The sequence below is a fragment of the Callorhinus ursinus genome, unplaced genomic scaffold, assembly GCF_003265705.2.
Source record: "Callorhinus ursinus isolate GAN/ISIS: 27379988/994484 unplaced genomic scaffold, GSC_fseal_2.0 scaffold18, whole genome shotgun sequence".
NCBI classification, from domain to species: domain Eukaryota; kingdom Metazoa; phylum Chordata; class Mammalia; order Carnivora; family Otariidae; genus Callorhinus; species Callorhinus ursinus.
The window spans coordinates 21,796,907-21,819,267 of NW_027397080.1; the positions used below are offsets into that span (position 1 = coordinate 21,796,907).

The following is a 22,361-nucleotide window of genomic DNA, read 5'->3' on the forward strand; positions in this document are numbered from 1 at the left end:
GGCTATTATAACCCTGAAAGGTCAGTATTGTTAGCCCCACTTCACTGAACAAGAAACTGAGGCTTAAAAAAGGATAAGTAACGTGCTTAAGGTCACATAACTAGGAAGTGGCAGTGCTAGAATCCAAGTCTGGGATTATTCAGTCACTTGCCATATTGCCTTCTAACATACCGTACTGTAGGTATCTGAAGGCAAACTAATTCTCCATCTCATGCCTCTCGTTTTCCTTGTGGCAGCCATGACATCTTGCAGTCACTCATTAGAACTAGATCCCAGAGCTTCTGGCTTATACTTTAGTGCTCTTTACTAATTTTAGTTTTAATCCTGTAGGCAGTGAAGGATTGTTAATTTTTTAAATTTTATTTATTTATTTGACAGAGAGAGACACAGTGAGAGCAGGAACACAAGCAGGGGGAGTGGAAGAGGGAGAAGCAGGCTTCCCGCAGAGCAGGCAGCCCGATGTGGGACTCGATCCCAGGACCCTGGGACCATGACCTGAGCCGAAGGCAGACGCTTAACGACTGAGCCACCCAGGCGCCCGGATTGTTAATGTTTTTTTCTCTTTTGTTTATTTGAGAGAGAGCACGAGAAGGGCGGGGAGGGACAGAGGGGGAGAGAGAGAGAGAATCTCAAGCAGACTCCCCACCAGGAGGGGTGCTACATGCGGGGCTCAATCCCACAACCCCGAGAACACAACCTGAGCCAAAATCAAGAGTTGGACACTTAACTGACTGAACCACGCAGGCGCCCCTGTTAATGTTTTTTAATAGAAGAGTATCCTTGATGAGAATGGCCTTTTGAAAGGCAATAATAGAAGTTACATTAAAATAGAAAGAAATTATAGATCAACCAACCACTTATGTGAATTTGGTTAGGATTCATCCCTTTTTAAATAAGATTGATTAAACTTTACTGGATTCTTTTAAATTGCAGAATAACCTTTTGGAGTAAGTCCAGTAGTATAGGGGTATTCATAGAAAAAGTTACTACTCTTCTTTCAGCCCCATCCAGTTACACTTCCCTTTGTAAATGGTGTTTGTATGTATACTTCCACAATTTTATTTATATTCATAAAATTATATAAAAACATATACATATGTATAAAGAATACTTTTGGTTTTATAGTAGTCGAATTAGATCATGTATGTATTTTTTTTGCAGTTTACTTTGTTTTCACTTAATATGTTTTGGGCATACCCCTACGTCACTACAGATAGATTTGACTCCTACTTTTTTAGTAGTTGCATAATATCTGAAGATACACACACACACACACACACGTGTGTGTGTGTATATATATATACATATATATATGTATATATATATACCATAATTTCCCCAGCCTTTTCTCTCTATCTCTCCCTCCTCTTTTTCTTCCATGTTTCTAGTTTTTTGGTTTTGAGGGGTTTTCTTGCAACCACAAGCAGCATCAAAGTATATTTACCCTTACATGTTGAGGGTTTACTTTTTTAGTATAAATTCCCCCAGAGTTACATATCAAATGATACAAGTTTTTAGGCTTTTTTTATTGAAATATAACAGACATACATGCTATTTGGGAAAAAGAAAAATTCCTCATTTGTTGCTTTTGTCAAATTTAATGATACAGTTTCTTCATGGCTGATTTTAAGCCAATGACAGTTTGACAGATAATTCACAAAATTTCGACTTAACAGTTGGCTCCCGTAAACCAGTACGAGCTAGCTTTAGCACACCATTACAACATGCATATAGAAGATTGTACAGATCATTAGTGTACAGCTCAGTGTATATCAATGAAGTGAGCATACCTACCACCCTGGTCAGTAAATAGAACTGTACCCTTCCTTCTTCCTGAAAGGTAACCACTGTCATGACTTCTAGGACTTTTGAGGTACCGAAATGAAAGGTGGCAGTGGGAATAGAGTCACCATTTGTTCCTACTATGTAGAAATTATAAAAATCAAACAGTCATGGGAATAGTAAATCTAAATAAGAAAAGCTAATCTTTTAGGAGAAAATTGAGACTATCTTCATGAACTTTGGGGAAAATTTTCTTTAGCAAGATTAAGATTCAAAATGAGTAACAAAAATAATACCAGATTTGACTATTAAAATTTGCAGTCTTGGGTGTGCAGCAAATGATACCATAAATAAAATAAAAAGATAAAGCCACAGTGTGGCAGAATCTGTTTGGAATACATAATAATTGATAAAATATTCAAATATAGGACACCTGGGTGGCTCAGTCGTTAAGTGTCTGCCTTTAGCTCAAGTCGTGGGATCGAGCCCCGCGTCAGGCTTCCTGCTCTGTGGGAAGCCTGCTTCTCCCTCTTCCCCTCCCCGCTTGTGTTCCCTCTCTCGCTGTCTCTTTCTATCAAATAAATAAATAAAATCTTTAAAAAATAGAGAGAGAGGGACACCTGGGTGGCTCAGTCAGTTGAGCAGCTGCCTTTGGCCCGGGTCATGATCCCAGGGTCCTGGAATCGAGAACCGCGTCGGGCTCCTTGCTCACCAGGGAGCCTGCTTCTCCCTCTCTCTCCCTCTGCTTGTGCTTTCTCTGTCAAATAAATAAAAAATCTTTAAAAAATAAAATAAAATAAAAAATATATAGAGAATTGAGAAAAAATCAAATCAGTAAGAAATAAAACAGCCCAATGGGCAATTTATAGAAATGAAAATCTATTAGCTGATGAATTTAACAAAAGATACTCAGTGTTATTCATTAGTAGGGAAATAACAAGCCACAGTTCTGTACAAGTCACACTTGTTAGAGTAGGGAAAAAACTGAAAATCATTTTAAAGTGTTCACAGATGAATACAGTCACTTTGGTGAGTAATTAGACAATAATGTTGAAGATGTTCATATACCTATTCCTCAGGAATTTTACTTCTTGGTATATACCCCACAGAAATTACTAGATGTACGCAAGGACTCATTTTTAAGAATGTTTATTTTTTGTATTGGTTTTAATAGTGAATAATAAGAAACAAATGAAATAAGCCTAAACAAAACAAGTATGTTACCACAATTTATTTGGTCAGTGGATTTGAATAGTAATATATATACAGCAGTTAAAATTAATGAAGTAATACTAAATGTATTAACGTGAATCAGCCTCAAAAATGGTAGTAACAGTATGACATCATTTAATTTTTTTAAATATGCGAAATGAAATTATTGTTCATACTAAATACATATATAATAAAATTATGCCATTTGGAAATACCAAACATCAAATTCAAGGTAAGAGAGAAAAGGTCTTTAGATTAAGGAAAAATACACAGGAGTAAGTATTAGGGCTTCTAGTTTTGACGTTAGGTGATCCAGACCACCATTCGAGGGATAACAATTAGAAAAGTTGGCTACAATATTTTTTAAAATCTTGAAGGCATCTGAGAGCTAAAAGACAGTAAAGGATTACTAAGGTTAAGATCTTTGAAAAGGTAGAAATCCAAAGAAAAGTGACACATTTAGTAAAACTTCCCTCTAACAGAGGCAACTAAAATGTCTTGAAAAACTTGTTTTTCAAAGACTTGTTGGGCTAGGGGACAGAATTTGGGAACAGTGTTTACCAAAAGAGTGGTGGAAGAGGCTCTAGTGAATCCTCCTATATTTTAGATTGGGACCCCAAAGAACTGCATGCTTAAACAGGGGTGAATCAGAAATTGACCTGCTCTCACAGGGACTGTGTAGAGCTCAACATCCAATAATCTCAGTCCTTGAATTTGGCTTGTTAGTGATCTGAATGTGTTAGTGCCTGCTAGGTACCTGGAAGAAGCAAACACAAATTCTTTTTTAAACTATCATATTAAAAAAAACTGTCATATTAGCCTTCAGATTATTTCTATGAACAATTTTTCAAATAAAATGTCCAGCATATAGTTAGAAATACTAAGTCACACAAAGGAAAAAGATGACCATGAATGAAAACCAGCAATAAATAAGTTTCCCACAGATGCTCCAGATACTGGCTTTTATCAGGCACAGACATCAAATAACTATACTTATTATGTTCAAGGTAACAAAGATAGGTTGAAATTTTTAACAGAGAAAGAGAGAAAGTATCAAAAGAACTAAATAGAAATCCCAGAACTGAATATATAATAAAATCCAGAACTTAATGGATTGGTTTAATAGCTGATTAGTTACAGCTGAAATAAAGAATTATGAAGTAGAAGATGGGTCTGTAGAATCCATAACGAGGCACAGAGAGACCAAAAAATGAAAAATACAAAAGGGAGGGTAAATGATGAGGAAGACTCCATAAGATCAAACTTTGCTTTAACTGGAGTCCCAAGAGGAGAGAGGAGGAAGTGGGAAGAAAGCAATACTTGAAGAGAGTGGCTGAGAAATTTTTCATAAGTACTGAGATGTTAAGCCACAGATTGAAACAATTTCCTACAAATCCCAAGCACAAATTAAAAAAAAAAAAGGTGAAAATGTTTAGACTGGTGATAGTAAAGCTACTTACAGTAAAAGATACAAAGTAACCAGGGTGGGGAGGAGATATTAAAAAGAACAATAATTTGTCAGGTTTTTTAGGACACAAATGTCACTGTACAAAAAAGATTGGTAAATTGGACTACATTAAAATTAGCATGTTTTTCCTCAAAAGATGTCATTAAGGGAGTAAAAATGCAGATCATGTATTAGGAAAAGATAATTGCAACACAAAAATCCAATGAAGGGTTTATATCAGATTTTTTGTCAAGCTAAAAGAAATCAGTGAGAATAACTCCGTTTTTTAAATAGGCAGTAAAGGTGCACCTACAATTCATCAAAGAGGTCATCCAAATGACCAACAAACATGATGAAATTAACCAACTAGATATAAAACTATACATTAACTCCAGATTGCTAAACTTACCGGGATTTGGCAAATATGTGAAGCAAGAACTCAAGTATTGCTAGTGGGAATATAAAGTGGTGACAGCCACTTTGAAGACAAGCTCAGCTATAAAAGCTGAAGTTGGGGGTGCCTGGGTGGCTCAGTCATATAAGCACCTGAGTCTTGATCTCAGCTCAGGTCTTGATCTCAAGTTTGGGTCCTGCACTGGGCTCCACACTGGGCATGGAGCCTACTTAAAAAAAAAAAACAAAACTGAACTTATTTTTCTGCTATAACAAGCATTTCCATTCTTAAGTATGTACCCAACTATGATAAACCTGCATTTCTTATATACTAGGCAACAATATGCAAAAATGTTAGTAGCATTTTTCATAACAGATGAATAAATAAAAATATTGTAAAAAACAAAACAAAACCAACCCCCCAAAACAGACTTTGGGCATAAAATAAATTCAAGTTGTTATTCTTCTGTTCATGCATTTACCCACTGAAAACATTTCTGAGAGTCTATGATGTGCCAAGAACCATTCTAGGCACTGGGAATTTAGCAGTGAAAAAACAACAAAAAGGACAGAAAAAGGACCTGCCCTTAGGATTTTACATGTTTATGGGGTTCTTGAGATGTGAATTTTGATTTGGATTATGATTAAACAAAAGCATGGCAATTAAAATTATCAACAATCCAACTAAAAATTTTATTTTACTACAGATTTAGAGACAGGACAACATTCTCTCTTGTCCACTCTCCTCTATTAGCCATTCCAATTCAGTTGTCCTCCTCCTAAGATAAGTACTGAATTCTAGTTAAATGGTTTGCGGTTTATAAAGGAGGGCTTTGTTTTTACTTTTTATCTCCACTGTGGCAGGCATGTGTTTAGTAGGCATACTTTAGTAGGCACTAAAGGCAGAATTTTGAGCATTCTGTGTCCTGTTATGCCGTATCCAGAAGTTTCAGTGTTGCCACTGCTCAAGTGCTTTAAATGCAAACCATGCAAAGAATGGGAGGATTGAGTACAGGAAGAGACACTAAGAGAATGAAGGAGACACACTTAAATCTCATCAGGAATAAAGCCTCAAAGTACCGATCAGGAAAGTCAGCTTTGGGCAACAGCAAGTGGCTGGAGTCAACTGGAGGAGGAGGGACATTCAGCTCACCTGATGAAAGATGAAAAATGCTTTGAAGAAACATTGAGGAGAAATGACTTACCCTGTCATAACTCTTGAATCTTGTGGGCATCTCTCAAAACTACATACCACTTCCGACGTATCTAACCAGAGATACAGTTTAATAGACCTGTTTGTAGTACATTCAGAGTATGTATGTTTGTTCAGCTTTAACAGGTGATTTCGCTAAGGTCAGGATATAACTACTGATGGAGTATAGTATGTCACCATGGACTCGTGAGTGACAGTTGGACAATTGATTTATTACTGTTCACTTCACATGTTAGAGTTAACGTGGAGGTGCCACTACATTTACACTAGTCATTCCAAATATTTTACCTCATACTGAAACATGCTTCAGGAGCAAAATGGCTCATGGGCCATGAGTTCCCACTAGCATTGTTTATGTTCTGAGACAGCTTTGAAAATCTGTAGCACACTGAGCAAGGCCAGGGCTGGTCCCTTCATATTCGAGTCTCTTATCTGACTACCATAATTAACGCACAGCTGGCAGCCCTTGCTGATTCTCTGGGAGTTTGATCATTTTAGGGATAAGAAGGATTTACCCTCAACACCCGCAAATACATCAGCAGTACAGGCCCTGTCGCTTAAAATGAATACCTGATGCTGACAACATTCGTATCCAAGATTGCTGGGTGACCGGTATGTGGACAGGTCTCATCCCAAATGAGAAGATGCACTGTTAGTTTACACTGTGATATGTTACACTGTTAGTTTACAGCTTTGTAAAAATGAAAAGCCAGGTTCTCTCCAGTGTATTTAGCTTACCGAACAGCTTTACTGAAATATTCCCCCTGACTCCCTTTCTCCCTGAGAAGCCATCTCAGACAACCCATTTAAAACATGTCTTAGTTTTGTTTGTGGACTACTGCTTAATGAAAATTCAAGTTCTCACTGTTGCTCATCCCCCCCCCCTTTTTTTTGCTATTATCCATGATCACACTTGCAAACATCTACCTTGTTAATTATTATGGACTATATGTTTGTGTCCCCCACCCCCAATTCATATGTTGAAGCCCTAACCCTCAGTCTGCCGGTATCAGTACGTGGGGCCTTGGAAAGGTAAGGTTTAGATGAGGTCATAAGGCCTCCATGGAGAGATTAGTGCCTTTATAAGAAAAGGAAGAGACACTAGAGCTTCCTCTGTCCACCACTTGAGGATACAGGAGAAAGCTGTAAATCAAGAAAAGGGTGCCCACCAAGAACGGAATCTGCTGACACCTTAGTCTTGGACTGAGAGACTGTGAGAAATAAATGTCTTGTTGTTTAAGCCACCATTCTATGTTAGTTATTATAGCAGCCCTAGCAGACCAAAACATCCACTCATCATGTCTTTTCTAACTAAAACAGTTTCACTGGGTCTCCTGACTAGTCAATGTCCAGCAGACAACACAGGCTGACTTAATGATTCATAAGCCTGTTGAATTTATCATCTCAAGAACAAAAAAGTTACCATGCATCACCATTTTCAGAGAATATGTTCTCATTGGCCTGTTTCCATATTTCCACCACCCTCTTAACCATCCCCATGGGCATTAAAACCATGTTCAAAAACAAGTTCTTAGAAGGTTATGTAGCTAGGCATTCATTCATTTGAAGATATGTGTACTTGCAGATCGGTGGCCGTTCTGCTGATTATTTAGTTTTAATATTTCCATTTGATTATATCTAAAAAGCCTGTGTACAATCATGTTTTTTATGACTTGTACATGTGAAATCTCCCATGATCATTATTTTGAGATAGCAAATATTCATATTTCTTGCCTTTTGTGTGGTTTTCTACCTAATTGCTTGGTGAGCTGACTTGGTTTATATACTTTTTTTGACACCCATGTTATTACAATTTAGATTACTCTTAATTTTTAATCATAAACATGTCAAATGCAGCTCTAAGTATATAAATATAGCTATATTAGTTTACTAGGCTCTTGATGTGCCAGCCACTATCATTTGCATTACTTAAACTAATCTCATGTAATTTCCAACAGTCCTAAAAGATAGATGTATCATCCCCATTTTAGAAAGAAACAGGCGTTTGGTGAAACTAAGTAACTTGGCCAAAGTCACCTAGCAGAGCAGGGATTAGTTCCTGTTTCAACAGCTATTTTATAATGTCCCTTAGTCTACAATCACTGGAATGTCTCCTTTTGCAGATGAAAGGACTGAAGCCCAATGTTCATTGTTGCAAATATCCCATTCTTCTTCTCCGTGATTTACAAAGTGCTTCCACTAAACCTATTTCATTGGATACTCAAAGCTGTACTCTAGGTTAGACTTGGGTATTGTGTCTCCCTTGTTTTGGAGGATGAAACTGAAACTTGTGTTAAAAGAATTGCCTTTGTTTAAAAGTAAGTAAGCTTGTCTTCCATTCCTTAATCCAACACTTTGAACATAGCCTTCCCTATATAAAAGGTCTAAAAGGCATAGCTTTTTACATCCTTTGTGTAGGAAAAGGTCTCCCTTGCCTTTTGTCATTTCTACTTGTTTTCTGTAAAGCAAACTCTCATAAGTTGTATTTATTTAATCTTTTTGATTCATTTTCATTCTGGTCCCTCTTACTATGAAAGCGTGGCTTGGATTTTCATACTGTTGTCCACATTCTTTCCATTTTCTGCACATTACAATCCATAATACAAGAAACATCTCTTTAGGGCTGATAGATTGTGGCTCAGCCGATTTTTGTCTCACCAATTATGTCCATAATATTAATGTAGATGATGCTGGTAAATATGCCAAGAAGCCAGATAGAGCTTTTTGGCTGGTTTACTTGTGTTCCTGTAAAGCAGCAAATTGGAAACAATTTCTGGGGGTTTTTTTCCTGCTGATTTTTAAGAGTTTTAGTTCTGGAACCTAATAACATGTTGTTGGTCTATTATATACCACCTTGCTCATGGATATGCTTTCTAGTTCTCTTTTGTAGTATGTTGTTGTATGTTCTGGGTCCTAAATAGAGCCCACTTTTGGCTTTTCCTTTGGAAAGCCTTTGCTTTCATGTAGCATTTCTTTTCCTGAAGGCTGACTTAAATGCCTGCCTTCCTGTGCAATCATGGAGTAGGCCTGACTATAAAATTATCTATAGTCACTTGAATTTGTTTGGCTTGAATTTGGAGATAAGGACATGTTAGCTTTTTTATGCTTGTTGAAAAAAAATACTTGGTGATCTTACCCTCTTCCTGAGTTAATATTTCCAGCTGAAAACAATGTGTAATGAAACACTTGCTCTCTTGGTTGATTAGAACTGGACTTTTTGGGGCACTTAGCTGACTTGGTCAGTGGAGTGAGCGACTGTTGATCTCAGGGTTGTGAGTTCGAGCCCCATGTTGGGTGTAGAAATTCCCTAAAAACAAAACAAAAAATCTGGACTGTTAAATGGTCTTTCATGTGTCATAGGGAATCATTTGGAGAGGGTGTCCCATCAGTTCTAGCACAAATCCAGTATAGCATCATAGTCCTCAGTTCTCAAGAAGTTTCTCTAACCATTCAACCTTAATCAGCAGCTGTCCAAGTTCATTCTGGTTGATAAAATTAACTCTTTTGTGAGTATAAATACATTGCATTCTATTTTTTACCAAGTTGTCCCATTAAACCTAGGGCAAAAGACCATGCCTTTCAGAACTTTGGGACCACTTTGTGATTCCAGAAAAACCATTTTGCTGTGTTACACAGTAGCTGTTCAAAATGGTACTTAGGGGGATTGCATCTGTAAAATGGTTAATTTTAGTCAATCAGTGCAGCAGTCCACTTTCTTATGTCTCTTTGTTTGGTTATACATAACCTTGAAGATACGAGCTATTGATGTTACTAGAAAGCAGTTCTGAGACTCGAACTGAAACCTTGTAAGCATCTTGCCTCCACATGGTCTACCCCCTCCAGTCTGGGTCTTCCCGTGTATCAAAAGAATGTTTCTTAGGTGGCCATTTTTTAGACTGAACTTTTGGAAAACTAGTATTTTCTTTGGGCACATAAGAAGTAATCAATAAACATAGTGCATTGATAGTCAAGGTAAGTACCAGCATCACGGTGTTAATGACATTCCCCTGAGGACAAGATATCTCAAAAATCCTCAAATTTGTCCTCCCCACCGTCTGCTTTTTTCTAGAAAAGGATCCCACCCACAACAGTTTTCCTATGGCCATGCTTTATGTCATTTCTATCTGTTCCTTTAAACCAAAGTACCTACAACAGTAGTAAGAAAAAGGTAAAACCCTGTAGAGTTACAAAGGTCTTATTAGATAAGGGCAGAGTTGTAGTTGTTATAATAAGACATGGATTTCAAAGTCAGCTAGAGACACAACCAACTATAAAGATAGAGTACATTTGTATGAGAGGAATGTATATCTTTTCTGTATAAAATTGTAGAACTCTCACCACTAAAACATGAACTGCCTGAAGCTAAATTGTGTACCTCTTGTAGAAGCTTACCTGTAGTTCATTCAGCATTAGCTGTTCAATAAAGAAAATAGGTATTTTGAGAGAATCATTGAATGTTGTAAGTAATCTTGATGCTTTTGCATTTTCCTGTATGGATGCAGCTGAAAGTACCCATGGCAGACAAACCTGGTAACACAGTGAATTTCCGGAAGCTGCTACTGAACCGCTGCCAGAAGGAGTTTGAAAAAGATAAAGCAGATGATGATGTCTTTGAGAAGAAGCAGAAAGAACTCGAGGCTGCCAGTGCTGTGAGTATTTGCACAGAAAGGCAGTGTGCTTGTGCTCTCTGAGTGTTATCAAACAGAATTTTCATGAAGCCGGTTATATATCCCTGCTACTTCAGTAGATGACTGTGGCCCTTTTATCATGGGGAGACATTATATTGAAGTTCAGAGAAATGCTTTATTCCTTTTAGTGCCGCCTGTTAGAGCAACTCAACCTTCTAAGACAGGAATTCAGAGCCCAGATTTCAGAGGTCACTGAGTTCCAGAAATCTCCTGAAATGGATGCAAAGTTTTGGGTGTGGTTCAGTTTTCTGAGGAGTAGGTCTACAGTTGCTGTCAGATTCTCAGAGTATCCCTGACTCCCGCACGGGATAAGACCATGAGTCAGAGTGTATGTTCTTAGCATCTCATGTGCAGTACGGTTGTCTTCATCAAGCTCCTATTCCTCTTCCTTATACAACAGCCAGAGGAGAGGACGAGGCTTCATGATGAACTAGAAGAAGCTAAGGACAAAGCCCGGCGGAGATCCATTGGTAACATCAAGTTTATTGGGGAACTCTTCAAACTTAAGATGCTGACGGAAGCCATCATGCACGACTGTGTGGTGAAGCTGCTGAAGAACCATGATGAGGAGTCCCTGGAATGCCTGTGCCGCCTGCTCACCACCATCGGCAGAGACCTGGACTTCGAGAAGGCAAAGGTGAGCACCCCAGTCTCAGAAGCAGCCAGCATGGCCTCTGTCAGTCACAAAAGAACTAGAACCATGAATAGGAGTGTTCCATCTCACCCTGGCAGTCTAGGCTGCTGCTTTGTCTTCTTTTGCCCTTTTCATTGTCCATGTTTGGCTGTTGAGCTCCTTACCACCTTTCCATCATGGTAAGAAGTGAAGAGGGTCCCAAATTATATAAAGGCCACCTTGTGAATTGTTCAGATTATTTGTCCCTTTTCCTTTTCCTGCATGACCATTTCACAGGTCATTTTTATGTATAGCAAATTGTTGGCAGAAATAGGAGAATAGCTACTGTGGGCCAGGACTGAGGGTGTTACAGAAGCGAAGACCCAATAGTTTTCTTAAGTTTATGCTCGAATTAACCACAGGGCTATCTAACTATAATATAAGAAATCATTAACAATATTATGATTCAAACATAACATGGTGCTCTCCAAATAGGGGTAGGAAAATTAGAAATACTTCAAAGAAGTAATATCAGAAATGTTTCATAACGTCTGAGTCAGCTGGGATTATGTTTGTGACAAAAAAAATCCCAAATGTGGTTTATGCAAGATTAAGGTTTATTTCTCACTCATGTAAATAAAGTTCAGAGGTAAGAAATCTGAGGCTGGTTTGGTGGTCACAGGTAATAAACAGTCCAGTTCCTCCAGCTTAACATTCTGTCATCCCCAAGGTATAGCCCTTCTCCTTACATTCTCAGCAGAGAAGGTTGGAAAGGGGTAAAGGACATGGCCACCTCTCTCTTAAGGAAGGTTCCAGGGGCTGTAGCACGACACTTTCATTTGCATTCTGTTTGCCTGTCACATGACTAGAGCCCTTGGCATACATAATCTTTTTTGGGGGCATCATATGCTCAATTAAAAATTCAACCTCAGGCGCCTGGGTGGCTCAGTCGTTAAGCGTCTGCCTTCAGCTCAGGTCATGATCCCAGGGTCCTGGGATCGAGTCCCACGTCAGGCTTCCCACTCAGTGGGGAGTCTGTTCGCTCTTCTTCTGCCTATCGCTCTGCCTACTTGTGCTCTCTCTCTGTCAAATAAATAAAATCTTAAAAAAAAATATTCAACCTCATTATCTTTTGGCTATAAGTTGTATTCCTAGGCCATTTAAAAGTTTTATATGGTAAAATTATACTAGAATTCCTCAGCCAGGAATACTGAATGGTTTTGTCTCTTGCAGCCACGTATGGACCAGTATTTTAATCAGATGGAGAAAATCGTGAAAGAACGAAAAACCTCATCTAGGATTCGATTCATGCTTCAGGATGTGATAGACCTAAGGCTGGTAAGTAGAAAAATGTAAGGCAACTACTCCAGTCTTTTTTAAGGAATTGGATTGGGGAGGATGTCCTAGTATGTACATGTGTAAAAACTTGATGCTGCAGGAAGGACTTCCAGAACTGAATTGATGCACTTCCATGACAGCTGTGTGAAAGGATACAAAGCATATGTACGTGCCTCTTATATTTCTTCTCTCTGTGCTAATTATGAAACCACATTGCATTTTTTAAATCAGCCATTCTGAATTCAAACTGTGGTCATTTAAATTTAGTTTTAAGGTGCTAAATAATCAGGAGTCCTCATCTTCAAAATGATTATAATTAACTTGCCTGAGGGGCACCTGTGGCTCAGTCTTTGAACGTCTGCCTTCGGCTCAGGTCATGATCCCAGGGTCCTGGGATCGGGCTCCCTGCTCGGCAGGAAGCCTGCTTCTCCCTCTCTCACTCCCCCTGCTTGTGTTCCCTCTCTCGCTGTCTCTCTCTCTGTCAAATAAATAAATAAAATCTTAAAAAAAAAAATTAACTTGCCTGAGCCTTACATATTTATTCTCTAAAATGGGGAGATTGCCTACCTTGAACATGTGTTATAAAGCTTCAGTGAGGTGATTATGTAAAATGCCCAGCTCATAGGAGATGTTGGTATTTCTTCTCAGTTGTTTTTCCTGTATATCCTCCTGTTCTGCTGCTGTTGCTTCTCATTTCTCATAACAGGCGCAGTGTTTACTACTCCCAACTCTTTTCTCTCTTCTTATTTACTACAGCTGACCCTAAACTAGAGAAAGAGAATGCAGGTCCTAGGTTTTCCCTGCCCTGTATCAAGACCACATAGCACTGATGATGGTTCTTTATCTTGCTAAAGGTTAAATGTGACCTCACTATTCTTATGACCAAAGCCACTACCAGGTGATCAGAATTTGTGTGCTGATTTGAACCTATTTGCCATCCTTGCCTCTAACAAATGTAAATAAATGTAAAAAACTTCTTTGCCCATGCCCTCAATTACTTGTACTTCTATCAGGTGTTGGGATTATGGCTGGGAAGGAAGGGGAGAAGTATAATTGTAATGAGACAACTTGCCTTGTCCTTAATAGGATAACCAAAGGGCAGAGAGGTGGCACTTGGTGCAGGATATCAGAACCATGATATGGGAGGAAGAAAAATGCTCGTCATTCTCGATTTAGAGCCCCCACGGAATGTGATATGAATTAGGTACCAGTATCCCAGATTAAGCAAGGCCAAAGAATTCTGAGCTTTCTTGATTCCTATCCTGGCTCCTCCTCACGAATATACAAGATGATTTTTTAAAAATACATTCGGATCAGTCTTTCACTCTTTTTATTCGTTGGCTATTGGAATACCCAGTATACAGTAGTTCAAGGTTGATTGAGACAAATTTAAATTTTTTTAAAGATTTATTTGAGAGAGAGAGCACACGGGGATAAGGGGCAGAGGGAGAGGGAAAGAGAATCTCAAGCAGACTCCCCGCTGAGCAGAGACTGATGTGGGGCTCGAACTTACAAACAATCTCTAAAAACTGAGATCATGACCCAAGCCGAAATCAAGTGTCTGATGCTTAACCAACTGAGCCACTCAGGTGCCCCAAGACTAATTCTTTGTCTGTAATCCCAAACTGCACTTGGTGCCATCTGTAAGACAAATGAAAAAAGTACTGTAGTACATATTTTAAATATATTTTACACTTTTCCAGCAGTGAGAAGTATAAAATAGATTTTCAAAATTTTGTTATGTTCATTTTTTGTTTTCTAGCTGATAATGTTGTTTTCTCCTTTTGTAGTGCAATTGGGTATCTCGAAGAGCAGATCAAGGGCCTAAAACTATTGAACAGATTCACAAAGAGGCTAAAATAGAAGAACAAGAAGAGCAAAGGAAGGTCCAGCAGCTCATGACCAAAGAGAAGAGAAGAACAGGTGAGGGGTGGAGTCCACTGGGATGTTAGGAAAACTAGGGAGATGGACAGATGTTTAAGAATTCTATATTTAGATATGAAATGACATCAGAAAGAATAACCAAAGAATAGAGTGGCAATTGGTAAGTGAAGCAGTTTCACCTGGACACTGGTTTTTGAGTAAAAGCCAAGAATGCAGGACTCAGCGTGGTTTCTTTGATTACTTTAAAGTCAGTAGTCAACAAGACTTTATTGAGCATCTTCTGTATACTCAGAACTGGGAGGGATATAAAAAGAAGTGGAAGATATAGTTTCTTTTCTCTGAAAGGTTACAGTTTATCTGGAAAGGCAAAACTAATAAAGGGAACATTTGTCAAGTAGAAGATAATACCAATTATGAAATATATTCTCATTTAAGATTGTTAAAACTCAGAGGAGAAGAAAGCTAGAAGAGATCTTTATTTGAGGAAGGCACCCTTGAACTGGGTCCTGGTGGATGCTAAATATTTGGAAGGGGAAAGGAATAATTTTAGTCATGAAATTAAAATGAACATATATTGGAAAGAGGCCTAGACACGCCTGATTGGAGCAAAATTTAAGTGTTCAGAATCAGTGGGAAAATGTTTGTCTGAAAGAATGGAGCCAGATTAAGAACTTTCGACTTTGTACACGGTAGACATTGAGCCATCATAAATTTTTGAACAAAGGGATAATATCATGCTAGTGGTATGTAAATAAAACAAATCTGTTCCTTTTTACATGATGTATCAAAGGGGTACACTGAACTCAGAAATGTTTTGTTGCTGAAATCCTGGTAACAATAATTATAATTATAAAGGAAGAAATGGGGAAAATGTGAAAGGTGAAATAGAAGGCATTTTACACTGGAGAAAATACAAAGTTCATTGACTAAGAACATTGGAAGAGGAAACTTTTTCAGAAGGGAAATGATCATTCTTCTCATAAGCCTGTTTATTTTGAGATGGCAGGAGGGCATCCAGATAGAAGCGCTCATTTGTCCACTGTGCTGTTATGTGAGCACGCTAGTTACTGGGTCACGTAAGTATAATGGTTGAGAGCATAGACTCTGGAGTCAAACTGTTTGGGTTTGAATTTCGGCTCTCCTTCATCCTAGCTGTATGACCTTGCACAAGTCACTTAATCTGTAAAATGGATCAAATAATGGTTCATAGGATTTGTGTGAGAATGAAGTGAGGCATAATATGTAAAGTGTTCAGCATAGCAAATGGCACACAGTAAATTCTCAACAACCGTTAACTATTATTTATCACAGACAGTAGAGCTCATAGTGAAGTTGCAAGAGATGAATCCTCCATGGAAGAAGGTGTACTTTTAAGTTTCATGGGACACCACACTTCCTCACCTTCCTCACCCTAGAACCTAGCAGAGTGCCTTTCACATAATGACTTTTATTTATTATTGAACTAGATTGAAAACCCAATCCATGGAATGATGTCCACAGATGACTAAAGGAAGAAAAGAACTCTTGGAAAAGTAACAGATAAAGAACAACTGGAGAGGAAGGAGTACTAGGATATAAGAAACAAACAAGAAACAAGTTTGTTCATAATCAGTAATGTCAGATAGCACAAAGAACATCACGTATCTGAGGATCAGAAAAGCTTTTGGATAGACAGTTCGGTGGTCTTACATTCAACAAATATTAAGTGCCCATCACATAACAGGAGAGACAAAATCCCTTCCTTCATGCAGCTTACATAGTACCAGGGGGATAGATAACAAATGCTCAAATAAAATACGTAATTTTGTCAGATCACTTTATTCTAGAGAAAAAGATAAAACAGAGAGGGAGGAAGTGTGGGTGGTGCCAGGCTTGGTGGGTAAAGGTGCAATTTTAAATAGGGTGGTTGGAGTTCCTGTTAAAGTTGGATTTTGAGTGAAAACCTGAAGCAAGTATGAAGGAATTAAGCCATATGGATATCTGGGGAAAGGTTTTTAGGCAAAAGGAATAGTAAGTAAAAGGCTCTGAGGTAGCATTTCCAGGGAACTGCAAGGAGGCCAGTGTGGCTGAAGCAAAGAGCATAGGGAAAGAGTAGTGGAAGATGGGATTTGAGAGGCAGGAGTCTGGATTACTCAAGAGCTTATAGGCCATTTAGAAGTAATACGGTTTTTTGTCTGAGTGAGATGGAGAGATTAACAGGAGTGTTTTGAGTAGAGCAGTGACAGGACCTGACTTCCACTTAATTAGGGTCATGCTGACTGCCATGATACAGACAGTTGAGGGTGGAAGCAGTGGAGCTAGTGAAGATGTTTTTATACTAATCGACCATTTGTTGCTGGTGAAAACCAAAATGGTAGTGTTGGTAGTAATAAGAAGGAGCTAGATGCTGAATATATTGTAAAGGTTGAACTGACAAGATTTGCTGCCAAGTGTGAGAGAAATAGGAATCAAGCGTTTCTGCCTGAGCAGCTTATGGTTTGGAGAAGCAGGTTTTGGGGGAATGAGCCAAGTGTACTGTATCATTTGACACTATTAAATGAAATAAACTTTGTAATAAATAATTTCCATCTGATTTCTCCTGAAGTGTTCTAATCATGCACTATGAACACTGGATTTGGCCCTTCTGTGTCTAGCACTGAGTCTCTTGTATCAGTTACTTTCTCCTAGGTCGGCTCTCATGGTATTTCTACCTGTTATCTTCATTTCATCCTGGATGTTAAAGAGGTTGTCAGCAGTGCTTTAACAATCTCTTTTGTCCTTTTCCTTGATTTTCACTGGAGCTGCTGAGTTGAAAATACTGCTCACTCTTTCACTGTCAAACTGACTTGAGGTAGATAAGAGACTGTTCACTCTGTTCTCCCTGCAGGTGTCCAGAGAGTGGATGAAAGTGGATGGAACACTGTACAAGGGGCCAAGAATAGTCGGGTACTAGACCCCTCAAAATTCCTTAAAATCACTAAGGTGAGTATGACATTTAAAACACAACTTACAACAGCCTGAGGACGTGACTCTCAAAGTTATTTCTTGTTCATATAAAACAGCCATATTGCAGATTTTATTGGGGAGTGTTTTTTTTTTTAATGCAGATGCTTTTCTACAAGTCAGTATTGATCCGTGTATTCTTACTACTTGTCCTGGTGTTAGTTCTTCTCGTTTCTTGGAGGGTTTACTAAGGTGGAAGTGACAAGTTTAATTCCTAAAGTTAGGAGATGCTTACTATAAGAGAGATGATAATGATACTAAAGTAGCTATAAATTATAAGCTTTATACAATGTATCCTTAGCTCTGGGGAAGAAGCAACTATCTGTTTAAGCCTTAACTTGAAAGGAATATAATGGTTTGCCATATCCAAAGCCTAAAAGAAAGCATAGAAGACCTACTACTAGAAATCATTCTGTGATGAAGATTTAATATGTTCTACCTTCCTCTCTCTTGAGAATCCATGGGCAGTAAGAGGAAAGAGGTTTCTCTTAGCAGATGTTTTCAGCAGAAGTTGATCGCTGCAAGTCAGGTGAAGAACCTTGGAGAACATAGAGAAAGTGGCATTACCTTTTGTAAAAGTGGAAGCTTCTATAGCCCAGTGGGTTTTACAAATCATTTGGAAGTCTAGTTTGATCCTTCCTGTGCAATACACTTTCCATAGTTCTGAAAATTGGCAGCCTACCAGTAGGATACTAATAGCAATCTAAAGCTAATGTGGAAACATCAAATGAAAGAAGAGAGCTGACAGAAAGAAAAAGACTTTGAGAAAACTGGAAGAAGATGGGCTATGTCATTTTCATCTTCATGTCAAAGTATTGCTTCAGGATAGAACATTCCGTCTCTAGATTGCTCTTGATTTTAATTAGCAAGGATCCTGTTCTCTAAGATTCTGGTACATTCTTCTAGTTTTTTATGTCTCATTGCAGGGATTCCATTGCTGAATATAGCTTGATTCCCATCCGCTTCTGTTTCTAGCAAGAGACTATTTTAACAAAAATCTTATGTTAAGAGAATCCCTCCAACATCAACCTCCAACATCTTTGAAAATTATATCAGTACTTAATAATAATATTTGTGTTTTTAAATATTGTTTCCGTGCATGGATGCTATAAAAAAGAATAATTTTGGTATTAAAACTATAACATTATTAATATTTTTCAAGTTGGCAAATTCTTTTTAAATAAATTTTGTGTATATTCAGGTAGTTACATTATAGGTACTCTACTTAAATACTCTAGATCTAAAGTTCAAAACCTTTAAACAAATGCATTATTAACTGGGAGAGATTTGTGTCACAGCATGCGGTAGAGCAAAGCAGCACTATTAGGATTTATGAACACTTTTATTACAAAGAACCACATTGCAGCTTACTGTGGTATGTGTTTTCTAATTAGTATTACATTCTAATTCTATTCACTTGTGCTAAAGTTGTGTTTGGGGGATTAAACCTTAGAGAGGCATCTTAACTTCCTGTCTAATATCCTGTATTCACTTTTTTCTTATTCCCTTTTATTGAATACTGCCATTCCACTTCTCCATCCTTATCCTGCATGTATTAGGCTTTGCTGAAATATGAAATCTTTGTGCCATCTGACCTGTTCTCTAACAGTAATGTGAAGAAATTAATGAGTTAATTTTGTAGTATACAAAATTTATATATTCACTGGGCATTACTAGACAGGAGGAATTACTAGAAACTGCTTACATTTAGTCAAATGGTGTACCATCTTAGAGGACCTGAACGCATTCTCCAGACCAGTGGTTCCAAACTGTTTTGTGGAAGCTGGATTCCAGGAAAGTAGTTCAGGGTCCACCAGGATCCCATGTGAATGTGAACAGCTCCTGTTTATATTTCTTAAATTGGCATTCCAAGGACACTTTTTTTTTTTTTTTTTTTTGGCCAAAGTTGGTTTTCACTGCACTGAAGGGGAAAAGAAGATAAACCATTCTAGGGGCACCCAGGTGGCTCAGTTGGTTGAGCAGCTGACTCTTGAATTCAACTCAGGTCATGATTTCAGGGTCATGAGATCGAGCCCAGCATTGGGCTCTCTGCTCAGCAGGGAGTCTACTTGAGATTCTCTCTTTCCTTCTCCCTCTGCCCCTCCCCGCCACCCGCATGCATGCTCACTGTCTCTCTCTAAAATAAATCTTTATGGAAAAAGATAAACCATTCTTGAATGTTTCCTATAATTGGTTTGTGGTCACTTATGTTACAGCCCACAATTGATGAGAAAATTCAGCTGGTACCTAAAGCACAGCTGGGCAGTTGGGGAAAGGGCAGCAGTGGCGGAGCAAAGGCAAGTGAGACTGGTAAGTATGAAGTGTCCCTTCTCGGGAACCTGGGTGTGGTCTGTCAGTATTCATCTTATAGCACATTCCCACAATCCTTTAATAATCCTTTTAGGAAAAGATCTATAGATGAAGCATGCCCAGACTTAACTGGTGTCCCTCTCACTATGGATCCTTAGGTATTTTAAATATTTACAGTTTTTTTAGTTCAGTTAGGCTGTTTAGGACGTTAATCTCTTAGGTTCCTTTGTTAAAATTGATACTCACAAACTTAGTATAATTAGAGAAATTACTGGTACCCCCAAATGAAAAAGAAAACTCATTTTGCTAAGAAAAAGAATTGTAAAAGGGAGTTGTAAAAGAATTAGAGTGAAATATTTTTCAAAATATTTATCAAAAGTCAGATTTTGGGGCACCTGGGTGGCTCAGTCATAAAACGTCTGCCTTCAGCTCAGGTCATGGTCCCAGGGTCCTGGGATCGATTCCCACATCAGGCTCCCTGCTCAATGGGAAGCCTGCTTCTCCTTCTCCCACTCCCTCTGCTTGTGTTCCTTCTCTCGCTGTGTCTCTCTCTGTCAAATAAATAAAATCTTTAAGAAAAAAAAAAAGTCAGATTTTGAGAGATTTTACCTTAGGACTCAAATGTTTAGATCATCACAAACACATCTTTTTAAAGCTAAGGAAGTCAAAAGGAAAGTAAAAAACTTCAGTGTTAACCTCCTTTCCGTATTTCCCTTCTATTAAGTAATTATGACCTTTGATTCTTTAAATTTTAAAAAATTGTGTTATTGGGATGCCTGGGTGGCTCAGTCAGTTAAGTGTCTGCCTTCAGCTCAGGTCATGATCCCAGGGTCCTGGAATCAAGTCCCAGATCAGCTGAGCAGGGAGCCTGCTTCTCCCTCTGCCTGCCGCTCCCCCTGCTTGTACTCTCTCTCACTGACAAGTAAATTAAAAAAACAAATCCTTAAAAAAATTTGTTATTCAATTAAGCCCACATGCAAATTTTACATATAAATACGTAGGATTTATATTAGCTTTTGTATGTGCAGTATTGTGTTTTATTTTTGCTTGGCTCTCTCCTTCCCTGTCTACCATTCCCACCCCCTTCCCTACCTAGGAACATTTATTATGTTTTTAAAGCAGCAAATGGTAATGAACAAAGATTTCTAAGTTTTGGGGGTTTTTTGCAAACTAATTCCTTCTTTTTTATTTTTATTTAATTAACATGTAGTGTATTATTAGCTTCAGAGGTAGAGTTTAGTGATTCATTAGTTGCACATAATACCCAGTGCTCATTATATCAAGTGCCCTCCTTAATGCCCATCACCCAGTTACCCCATCCCTCAGACAGACAAATCCCTTCTAACATTATGCTTCTGAGTATGGTCTCTGGACCAGGAGATTGACATCCCCTTGTTAGGCTTGTTAGGAATACCGCCTTTCTCCCAAGGGAGGCAGATGAATTAGAAGCTGGATTTGAGGGATGCCTGGGTGGCTCAGTCGGTTAAGCGTCTGCCTTTGGCTCAGGTCATGATCCCGAGGTCCTGCTCATCTGGGAGTCTGCTATTCCCTCTCCCTCTCTGCTCCTCCCCACCACTCATGCTCTCTCTCAAATAAATAAAATCTTAAAAAAAAAAAAAAGCTACATTTTTATCATGCAATTTGTATTTTTTTTTCCCTTCAATCCTCAATACCTATAGATGCCTTACGGTCAAGTGCTTCCAGTTTAAACAGATTCTCTGCTTTGCAACCTCCAGCACCTTCGGGGTCTACATCATCTACACCTTTAGAGTTTGATTCCCGACGGACTTTAACCAGGTAAGAAGTCGACTGACCTACTTGTCAATGTCTGTTCTCTCTGTATCATTCTCTCTCTCTCTCTCTCTCTCTCTTTCACACATACACACAGAGGCATGCCCACATAGACCATGATAATCATCTTTATGGCATGGATACCTTTTATCCCTAAGGTTGATTTTCTTTTTCTTTTCCTCCTTTGATCTTCACATTCTGTAATTTCCAAGATAAGAACATAATTGAGTGGTAGATTGGGGATGGGGTGGAAAGGAAGAGCAGGTTACCTGTCAAGTTTCTAATAGCTTGTTTCTTAAGAAACCAGACCCACCCAAATAGCCCTGGTGGCTGGTGGAGGGCATGCTAAACTAATGCCTCAGTCTGCTCTAGATTAACCTAACACTCCGAAGCACATGAATTAAAGGGCATGGATAGCCTATCCATATGTTTTTCTGTCACACTGTTTTTCAAGTTATATTTGAGGCTCTCCTTTGTTTCTCACTGTTCTCTGTATTTTACTACTGTCTACTTTCATTTTCGTAGGACTGATATGGTGAAGTGTTCTGTTGGTTAGCTTACAGAGAATAAATAAAGACCTGTAGAATAATGACAGAAAACAATTTTTAAAATTTTATTTATTTAAGTAATCTCTACATCTAGCATGGGGCTCGAACTTATGACCCCAAGATCAAGAGTCACACAGTCTACCAACTGAGCCAGCCAGGC

The 22,361-nt window shown here is 38.4% G+C and overlaps 1 protein-coding gene across 15 annotated transcripts in view; it reads left to right on the forward strand.

Annotated features, from left to right (window-relative positions):
• The window catches only part of EIF4G3 (eukaryotic translation initiation factor 4 gamma 3), a 335,019-nt gene that overhangs the window by 276,816 nt on the left and 35,842 nt on the right, over positions 1-22,361 (forward strand). For all 15 annotated transcript variants that reach the window (XM_073903228.1, XM_073903230.1, XM_025856155.2 and 12 more), the window contains 7 exons: positions 10,550-10,696; positions 11,136-11,372; positions 12,582-12,686; positions 14,477-14,609; positions 17,437-17,531; positions 19,769-19,862; positions 21,542-21,659. In XM_073903228.1, the coding sequence (XP_073759329.1) occupies positions 10,550-10,696; positions 11,136-11,372; positions 12,582-12,686; positions 14,477-14,609; positions 17,437-17,531; positions 19,769-19,862; positions 21,542-21,659 (929 nt within the window). The remainder of the gene's footprint in view (positions 1-10,549; positions 10,697-11,135; positions 11,373-12,581; positions 12,687-14,476; positions 14,610-17,436; positions 17,532-19,768; positions 19,863-21,541; positions 21,660-22,361) is intronic.